A 10,869-nucleotide genomic window follows, 5' to 3' on the forward strand; every position below is an offset into this window, starting at 1 on the left:
TCAACAAGCTATCGATCAAAATAAAGGCGCTAAAGGAAATCGAGATTCTCTTCTTGACTCGGCTCTCATAGCATACGTAAAGAATGAATAAAACCTCTATTGAAAAATAACCTTATTTGTTGACGTCTAGTACGCTTTGGAGGGAAATAAATATATTCTGTTGGATATAGGAACCTTGAGCGCCCCGTGAGTGTATTAAGGTAGACGAAGCGTTCATATTATATACTTATTGTGTGCCTGTCGGCATGTTTAAAAAGTAAACAAGTTGTTGTTTCAGTGGGTCATAACTTACAGCATTGTTGTCTTTTAATCTTTAGTTTTTCTATACAGATGTATAAAATATAAAACCATGGTCACATTTGGCAAATAACTATGTTATAACATGACGACTGTTCTCATACAGATATCATCATCATCAACTTAAGAGTTGTGACTCTTGTCGGTAGAGCCTCTTCCAGTCATCTCTCCTACAAGTCAGCTCCTAACAGATATCAGAAATATGAATTAAAACAAAGTCTCTACCAATTAAAACTTGAAATTAAGTTCTTTAAATTCTCATTTCCATTCTTTAGTCTTCGAATTCCTTTTTATTTAGAGACAATGAAATAATACCTTAACGGACTTCAATACACAAAGGAAATGTATAATTCTGTCGGTGGTGGTTTGTTCAGCATCATAATATAATCGGTTTTATTCTATAATATTACAATATTGTTACTACTTAGGAAAACTGGAAAACTTTACAAATAATGTCTATTGTGCTCTAGTACGTAATAGAAGAAAATGATAACTTATGTTTCCATAAAGATTGAGGATAATGATTAACAGACATTAATGATAAATTTTATCGCTTAAATTTTTTTTACCGATGTATGAGAGTGGCGACTGCACAAGCTTTTTAAGAAAATAATTGAACTTTATCATAATTTTGATGTATGTACATGGACGTGCTAACACACAAAAAACATTGCTTATTATAATATGGTTATGAATAATGGTTTCGTACAATAAATTATGACATGCATGGTCACGAAAGAAAATATCATAGATCGAAAATACTTTAGAGTCTGTCTTTTTTCAAGACGTAATATGATATTTGTGGGGTTATGGACTATCCACACACATCAGGGCCGTGCCCGCGACGTGGCCGGGGCGTACTAGTTTGTATCAACTGCGGGCCCGTCCCGGCGCCGGCCCGGACACGGACATGTGTGAACGCGTTCATACAAAATATACGCAACGATATTTTTTTGAGCCCCTGACGGAGCACGGCCAGTCCACGTCCAGGGCACGGCCCGGATATACCTACGTGATAGACCTTTATTCGTTCATAAAATTTTAAATAGTCCTGTAGTTGTTGTCGACCGTTTTATCGATAGATTGTAAATTAAAAGTAAAGTTTTGCCAAAAATGTCTGAATTGAGAACGTTCTAACGATTACTGATTGCGTTATTGCCTTCTTTATTCTTATTTTGACAATTGGCCTAATTGTATCGAAATCAATATTTATACATCCATATACATTTTAATAAGAACAGAAGGATTTGATTTTCTATATTAAATTAAAATGAAAAACTTAATATGACTTCGTATTTTTAATAGACACAGTTCTAAATACAGTCGATATTAATATATACCGACAGCAATCACTAGCTGCTTGCAAGCGGGTAACACCTTTGGGCAATTGTCTGTCAAAAATGTCATTTTATTCCATCTTCAAAAAAGATGGTCTGTAGCTAGACAGATGACACAAATAATGATAATTTAATTCATGAATAATAGTATCAATATTTTACAGTAGGTACTGCTAAATAAACTGTACATGTCATGTGCATTACAGAACATCATTTAAAGTTGGAGATGTAACTTACTAAAGATTTCCAATTAGAGTATTGGTTCTTGCTTGACCCGAAATTATAGGAATGGGATTTTAACAATAAGATAATAGATACTACTCCCAAATTTAGCATTACAAACATTATTGAACGCTGTGCAGTCGAGCTAACGCCTCACAATGTTATAGTGTATATCAGAGCTTCCAACAACGAATAGAAATTATTGGAAATAGTCCATAGTAATCTTCGTGACATATTGACCTAAATATGATACGTAGGTATACAACCAAACCGTTATGTCTGAAACAATATACCTCTATAATGAAAAATATCATTCAGGATTTAAACATGCATTAATAAAATTTCTAAATCAACTGACATAGAGTCTTACGATTACCGGATGAACTTTAGAAAATGTCTGAGCAACCTCAGCCATTTATGTACAGCGAGTGCCTACAACTTAGAGGATGGAAAAAAACCTACAATTACGGTTTTTGTGCTTTCAACGATATATTCATATTCTTTATGAACGGTGTTTTCTGTTATAAAACTACCTGAAGTAAAACCAAAGTGACGCACGTAAAATAAGATTGTGCTATAAAAGTAAGAAGCTGTGAAAATATAAAATTAATAAGAGCAACGTAAATAAAATGACATGTGTATGATTTTTTTTATAGAAAATGTGAAATGTTATTACAATTAGCAAAACAATGTCGGTACTTTATTATTGTGACTACTTTAAAGAACATAATAAGAATTATATTCGAGTGGACAAGGTAAAAATAATCATTTTATATTGTAGTCGTTTTTTGATGAAACTTACATTCTCTCAAGTTATATATAACATGGATACGCAGTTTACAAACATAATACAGAATATAACACGCGCACGAAGATACTAAAATATGTAGTTCATATTATTTTTTATTCCAAGTAACATCAATAACATATGCATCGAAAATGATTAACTTCCCGAAAATTAAAATTACTGGTATAGAACCTTTGTGTAAGTAGGGTATTAAAGAGCTTATGGAATCACGTATACATTTGTACCTACATACATATAAGGATATACAGTGGATTATCGGCATTTAAGCATTTGCTATACGCATATGACAAAAGGTTTTGACTACGTAGACCATGACATTTTACTTGACAAATTTTAGTCACATAGCGTAAGGAGTAAGACACATAAAACGATACAATCTTATTTAAAAGGTAGGCCTCCATATTATCCGAAGACGACCAAAATTAATAAAAGCAACTTTACAACAATGGAAACAGAATGTTCTAAGTTTGATTCTAAAGTTATAGTAAATGAAGTCCCCAACGGCCCCGTTCTTCTTAAAGCAATCCATGACCCTTATACTGTTATATGCGGACGATTGTGCAATTACATATAATAAAGAAAATGAAATTAATAAGAGTTTAAATTCATCAAAAAACCAAACTTACGAATTTTCAATTGAGAAAAGTAGCCAATAAGATAAACGTAGAATATAAAGGGTCACACATCGGAGACACACATATGACATAGTTCTAAGGTTTACAGAGTGATGACAAAATAATCTGGAAATTGGACACAATTTGCATTAAACTCAAGTTTAGTAAATACGTAGATAGAAATTTGGTTTTTCAGGTATAGGACGGTATATGGCTTCCATATTAAGATAAGGTGTAATATTCCGGGGTAATGCAGCTAATTTAATTTTCGAATATATTCATTTGTGTTCACACGTTTTCGAAGAGCAATATGTGTTGTTATGACCAATTTGTTTACAAAATGGTAAAACTACCACGAAGGTGCATAAAAGTATTGTTGTAGTGGTATCACAAATTCAAAAAGTCTTACCGAAAATACTCATTTGAAAACTAGTTAAACTATTTCATGATCAACAAAATTTAATACATACAAAGTCACATATTTAAATGACGCAGCCGCGATGCTTCAATTGCTTCCACTTCCCGTCAAAGGGCATTGATATTACGCCCTTACATCCCAGCTCGATGTTATTCAACTAATATTATCACATACTATATATTTTTTTACATTTAATTATGTTGTTATTATTATTGTCTGAAATGACTATTACCACATAAAAATTTTTGATGAATTTATTATACATTCATATGCTATCTATATTATAGTAATTTAAAGAATTATTGAGGGCATAATATTTTGGGCGGGCTTTGAACTGTAAATTTACACGTATATAGTTAGTGTTAACTTCTGTACAACCTGTAATTCGTGAGTCGTAAGGCTGTTGAATTATATGAATTTAGTTGCCTGGCACATTTTCTCCTAATTATAATGAATTTTCCGAATAATTTACTTTTGAAAGTGTTAGACTGCCTGCAGTTTCGCTGGCGAGAATTTCCGTGTTAGTCCTTGCTTTACTTGATTTCCACGCCGGAACGCCACGCTTATTATATTTGATAAAGATTATTTTGAAGGTTTCTAAGAAAAAGTTGTTGCAACGAACGTGAAAAGTTTATTTTCTATTAACGGATTTCGAAATTATAACAACCACTTTATTACAAAGTTTTGGGAAACCGTATTGGATAAACAAATGGCTGATCCTTTTGTTACCGTAACTCCAGTTACTGAACTATATTTTTTTGGTTGGTGGAAGTTTTGTTTGTTCAAGCTACGAATCAGTGGTTTGAATCAGGACAATCTGAAAGTACCTAAACATATACGTATATTCATGTAAACAAACAATGCGTCCGCACGTTTGTAAGTTACCAGGTAGGTTTGAGGGAGAATACGCAGCTGGCTCTTAAAAGGTGAATATTTAGGAATGAAAGAGATTTATCTCTACATTCAAGGCTTCAGAATATAAATGGGGCATTTATATAAAGAAGTCATCGCGAGGTGATTCGCTGATTTATTTGTATTCAGGGAGGTGCAAAGTCCCGCCTCGCGCATTATTCACTAAAGTATAATAAACATCAGGCGGCTACCACGGGAGGTCTTCGGGGAGGAAATGGAACCTGTGCCTATACGTGACCACATAACGCGTCGATTTACTACCACATACTCGGTCCATAAAATATTACTAGGCTTACGTACGAATGAATCTGTCTTCGACATTTTAATATTCTTCTCCTTATCGTGTCGATTTCAATATTAATAAAAGAAGTTTTTATTGTTTATTAATAATAATATCACAGCGCATTCTTCAATCTATGGCTTGAGATTATTCCTAAAGTTCTTTGTCCATATTATGCTTGGTATAATTAGCCAGGAAGAGGTGCGAGCGTCCGTACTCTAAAGGGAGGCCGAGGAGTGCAGCAGCCTCCTCACACTCTTCTTCGGTCTGCGGCATCTCGTCCACTCTCGCCAGCGCGTACGCCGATAAGTCTTCACAGACCATCATGCCAATCAACCTGTCTACCATCTTAATCCTCACGTCAGCAAAACTTAGCAACGGCACCGGATGAGGTCTTACTGAAATGATATAGTAAGTAAGTGATTTATTAAAGACAGTTTTTATTACACTTGAAAAGAATTCGTTTCGAAGTACCTACTTAAGTGTAGGAAAGGTAATTTTATATAAAAGTTTAATTAATTCCTGTCCATTACATAGGTTACTTAATATATAAAATATTCGGACACAGTGAACGCTGCTTGTATGCGGAACCTTCTCCCGGTCCAGGTCAGACAGTCACCTTCTGTTCGGGTTTTCGGAGGTGCCTTTTTGAAGTCTAGGGATTGTTCGGACTATTATTTCAATGAATTATTATTTCATTTCTCATGCTCTAAAAGTGATTCAGTATAGCCTTACGTAGCGGGAGTAAAGTGCATCATTTAATCCCTAGGGAGTAAAAACTACCTACTTTTTTAATTAACTTCGAGTGACAGTCAAACTCAAACATTACTGGACTGTACTGGAAAACTAGTACTGGCGAAAATATTACGTTCTGAGACTACGGTCGGTTTTAGTTTCGTGTTTTTTCCGCATAGACGGTAGCGCTATATTATTTTCCCTGGAATTTTAGTGACGTGACATAGCAATTAAATCGTGCGAAAGACGCTCATGATTGCCAAAGACCACTAATCGTGATGTTTTGTTGCATTTGTTGTAACTGTGTCTAGTTGGAAAAAAAACCGTGAGCGCAAACGATTGAAATAAATAAATTATTGTGTAATTACTTATTTGATTATTTTTTCTCGTAATTGAAGTGAAAAGTGAAGTTCGCACTTCAAGACTAAACGACACCCTTGCTAAAGCTCAAGTGTCTAACCACCTCTGTTATACATTGGCTCGATTTAGTCCCACGATAAAAAATATACTATTAATATATGTAATAATTATTGAGTATATGTCATTAATTTTTCATTTAATTTTTTTATTAATTTATTTTTTATTGCCAACCCAGGAACCAACTTTCCTCTTAGTTATATAAAGGTTAGGTGGAAGAAATCCTTTATGGGATAAGCTCGTCTTTGTACACTATCAATTGAAATTGTAGTTTACAGATATCATTTGTTTTTGTGGTACACTAAAGTGTTTACATACATACATATTCACAACCCTCGGAAAACGTGTGAAGTACCCAACCCGCATTGCGCCAGCGTGGCGGATAATGGCCTAACCCGTCGCCTTAGAGGAGACCCGTGCACAGCAGTGGGACGTATAAATGGATTGATGATGGTAATACATGCATATCTTAAGATTTCGATTGATTTTCAAATGAACATTATTTTATGCTAACAAGATTTCGGGAAAATTGAATTTAAATTAAGGTACCTATTCAATTTGAACGGTGGTGACTAACGAGAACTGTTGTCGTCATTAGGAAAGAAAGGAAAATATTTGCAACACGACCCGTTTATTGTCATTATGAGTCAAGTCGGGCGCGCAAAGTTAGGGGCGGAAATGGCGCGCGAGAGGGTAAGTGTCCGGGGGAGTAATATTGTCGCACCTTTATTGCGCCGCTACTCCTTGATGACTGTTAAGGTGTGCTGATGAAAAGCACTTGCCCGAGAGATCATACGAAACAAATAATATTATAACGATCAAAGGATCTTTCAACGCGTGATAAAAGCGTGGATTTGTCCTCTGCAGACTTGAGAATTTCCCATGAGAGTTTCCCAGAAAATTGTTCACAGACGAAGTGGAGTGTTGATTCTTATTCTGACAATCCAAACTAATATTACGAAAGTAACTGTGCTACTTTGCTAGTAGCACAGTAAGTAAGCTAGTAGCTAAAGGCTACTTTTTGACACAATAATAAATCTTAAAGGGGGTGAAATAGGGGATGAAAGTTTGTACTAAGAACCAATCATTAGTTAAGTAAGTAATAGAGTGGTTATATACTCGATGAATAGAGTAGACTACGACGAAATCGCGGGCACCATCTATAGTCCATTTGTTTAGGTATTTAACTAAATGTAAACAATCTTGATACATCTTTTTATTGAAACACATGCTTTACAAATCAATAGGTATAAAAATAGACATGCAATTTCATATGAAGCTAAGTATTTGTATTTTGTATTTGAAGGTAAGGGAAAATCATTTTATAAATGTAATTTCATACATTTCATAAAATAGACATCTCAAGATTGTTTACATTTATTTAAGTACCTAAACAGATGGACTATAGTTAAACATATTTTGTGCTTTTCGAGGTTGTCCAAAGAGTAGTGAATATTTTTTTACTCCACAGTGACTCCGGTCATATTCTTAGATTCATATTAAAAGACAGAATTTATTTCAAACTCCTTGCACTGGCTAGAGAACATTCGTACCTAACATTAGGTCGTAATTGGCATGCTTCAGTAACTGAGACAATTTGTTTGTGTTAAATATAAATAATTAATCAACTGCCTCCGTGGCCGAACGGTTACGCAAATGTCTCAGGTTCGATTCCGGAAGAAATATTTGTATGACCTACATTTATTTCTCACATGAGTTTGAATATAATTTGTGGTTGTCTATGTGTGTGTCCATGGCATCCGCGACACAGGGATTCCCTAGTACGGGGCATAAACAAAAAAAGCTTACTTCCTTTACATTAATGTATGTACATTGTATTCAGTAAGAAATATAGTGTAAACTAAAGAGTAGGCAATGAACGTATCTTTTCGGATCTACATCGCCTATATTTGTTTTTTCAAACAAACCAACGTTTTGGTCACGCCAGTAGGCCGTATCTGTAAAGGGTCCGAACGATTAAGATCCAAGTAACAGCGATTTCGATCCGAAAAAATAGATTAATTTCCTATGTGTAACAATCGCGAAAACCTAAGAACTCGATAGCAATTTAAATATAACGGTAAACATATATAAATAACTATATCGGTAAAAATATATTATGTGTTTTCCAAGTAGGAAAACATGGATTAGGAAGATCAAAAGAGTATGAAAATTTTGCCAAGCTACATTAACAAACTATCTTGATAAAATTTGCTTTCCGCCCTTTTTCTTTGAGGTATTGACATATTATTAGTTAATTAGATAAATAATAAATTAATCATACTTCTTAGAATTAATTGACTTTGCCACAAAATAGATTAAAATAGAAAGAGTTAATAGTTCATCACTAGCAACTTTACTTAATATTACTTGTACCATCCTTTGAGAGCGCGACTGCTATTATATGTAATCTTACACAGAAAAAAAGGATTTCTACTAATAAGAAAGAGCAATTTCTCAAAATATTTGGTAATTCTGAAAAAATATTTGTTAAAAGTAATAAAATATTGTCATTACAAAGATACTGCTTATCTTTTTCTAATATAATTTTACTCTTAACTTTATTCTAACTTTGAGACAAATACGTTCACTTCAAGATTTTATTTCATTTCTAATCAATTAATTGGACATTACTTACATCAAGAAATTTTTACCTCTTACATCAAATTTCAATAATCTTAAATGAATTCAAAATTTCTTGGGTGTATTTTAAGAAAATATATTCTTAAACAAAAAAGGAAGTAGTTTTCTATTCAGATTAATATTCTAAATTCTAGAATATATTCTTAAAGCAACATTTCGTTGCGTTTTTATAGTCAATGATGTCGTGACATGTCGCCGAAGCCGCACACGGTAACGTTTACTTTTACTTGTGCTTGTAATCATAAACAGTCATTTATCCAAAGAAACAATACGTAGTATCTCTAGTTTGTCATGGTTTTATTTATAGTCATATTTTAAGAAATTTGGTTACAGCATGAAATCAAACTACATTTGTAACAAGCACAACTTTAACGTGCAATTAGTTCTATCACGCCACTGCTAGATGGCATTAGTTGTACTCTGAAACGCGCTATCGTTTTGTTAACATCAATAGTATAAAGTCATCTCATATATATATTTTAAATTGTTAGTGCTTTCTGCCGCTGTAGCATTTATACGGCACTGAATGATCCTCAAGTATGGTTTGGCACTGAACTGGTGTGCTTTCACGCCAGTGAGACATACCGTTGGTCCATAACCCTATAAATTTACCCTTTTTGATATTAGAAAACATATATCTTCAGTCAAATAATTAAGTATCTCTTCATTTTTCATTCTTAATTTTTTCAAATCAAAATCGGACATTTCTAATACAAAAAAATATTTTGTTGAATCTAGAGTGGCTTTGTGACTTGAAGTAAATTAATTTGCTCTTGGATTAAATATTTCTGTCTTATAACAAAAATACACTTTTGAGATGTTTTTTTACTATTATCACGTAATTATTCTCTAGCGTCTATAGGGAGAGGATCGTTTTGTTGGATTTAATAAATTTGTCTTCATATAAAGAATTTTGTCTTTTTCTAAGTAATCTGTTTTTACCGTGTATACATGGTAATTATGCACGTGCTCTAAGAAGGTGACAAGATTTTACAAATGCTTTTATGTCGTACAAAAACGAACCGAAATACTCAAGCAAGTATAACAAATTTATAATTAGGAAATATGACGGAGAAACTTACCTGTTTTCCTTTGTTCGGTTTTGATAAGTACTCTGAAAGCACCAGGACTTCCTTGATACATAAAAATGGCCATGACCCCGGGCCGAGGCTCCATGATAAGAGTAGCTCGGTGCCACTCAATAGTGGCTGCCAATTCTGGATCCAGTGCTTCTATTACTACCTTGAATCTTTCAATCCTCTGTAAAAATGTAAAAGTATACCTTGTCAAAAGTATAGGTACGTATGGTATATTCTACTCAAATACATTATATATATATTATAAATAATTTTATATTATATATAATTTTAAGTAGTAATGACTCGCTCAATTTTGAAGGTAAATTTTAAATGAAACTAACCCACTGTACAACTAAATTAATCTAGATAACTGTTCAAAACTATCGCAGCACGTGATTAGGATACGACTATCTCACCAGGGAGGCACGGTTGCGAAGTTGACAACTTCAAACTGGATACCAGCTATTGCGAAGTGCAGCACTCACCTGTTTTGCGGGGAGAGAGAAAATTATGGGATATACTTCTGAATTGTTTGACCAGAAGTAGAAAACCTTCCACATAGAATCGATAGCTACGTAGGGATCAAAACGGGCTCCTTGTTCAAATTCTTCACAAGATACACGATGTACATCAAACGCTAGCGCGTACCTTACTCGTAGCACAAGAAAAACAATTTCAAATATCCAGCACCACGAAAACATTCTGCTCTTACCATTCACTCGGTAAATTCGTTGTTGTTTGCTTACACGGCCTTATATAGCGAAGTGTAGTGCACAGATTCACCACTCGTGCAGACAAGCCGCGGGTTTTAGTGCACACAACATGTTGTATGTCATTTGCCAGGACCCAGTTTGGTTCGATGTTGACTTCCAAGAGCTGCACAACCTCGAAAAGCTTCTATTTTTAAAGCATCATTTTGAAACAAACCAATTTTCCGGAACTTATGTAAATCCAGTTTGTCGTGACCGCAATCTAGGTCAGTGAATACCTTTTTAGCAAAGCCCGCGTTACTTTACGTATTCATGTTACATAACTAGGTGTAGTTGTAGGTATATTAAAATCCCTTGTACCGTTTTAAGTGCTGTCTATCATAAACCAATCTTCAAC

The 10,869-nt window shown here is 34.0% G+C and overlaps 1 protein-coding gene across 1 annotated transcript; it reads right to left on the reverse strand.

Annotated features, from left to right (window-relative positions):
- Positions 1-4,289: 4,289 nt before the first annotated feature.
- Positions 4,290-10,604, reverse strand: LOC113237038. Its single transcript, XM_026473283.1, has 3 exons — positions 10,248-10,604; positions 9,766-9,943; positions 4,290-5,286 (listed from the first exon to the last, which is right to left on the reverse strand). Exons 1-3 carry the CDS (start codon positions 10,461-10,463, stop codon positions 5,042-5,044), a joined length of 639 nt encoding a protein of 212 aa, XP_026329068.1. The 5' UTR covers positions 10,464-10,604; the 3' UTR covers positions 4,290-5,041.
- Positions 10,605-10,869: the final 265 nt, after the last annotated feature.

Source organism: Hyposmocoma kahamanoa, unplaced genomic scaffold, assembly GCF_003589595.1.
Source record: "Hyposmocoma kahamanoa isolate Upper Pololo Valley unplaced genomic scaffold, ASM358959v1 102, whole genome shotgun sequence".
Lineage (NCBI taxonomy): Eukaryota > Metazoa > Arthropoda > Insecta > Lepidoptera > Cosmopterigidae > Hyposmocoma > Hyposmocoma kahamanoa.

Excerpts from the sequence above, each read along its gene's own strand:
- LOC113237038 (XM_026473283.1), bottom strand. The coding sequence starts at position 10,463 with ATGTTTTCGTGGTGCTGGATATTTGAAATTGTTTTTCTTGTGCTACGA. Across the intron at positions 9,944-10,247 it reads TCTCTCTCCCCGCAAAACAG|AGGATTGAAAGATTCAAGGT; the intron begins GTGAGTGCTGCA and ends ACATTTTTACAG. Across the intron at positions 5,287-9,765 it reads AACCGAACAAAGGAAAACAG|TAAGACCTCATCCGGTGCCG; the intron begins GTAAGTTTCTCC and ends ATATCATTTCAG.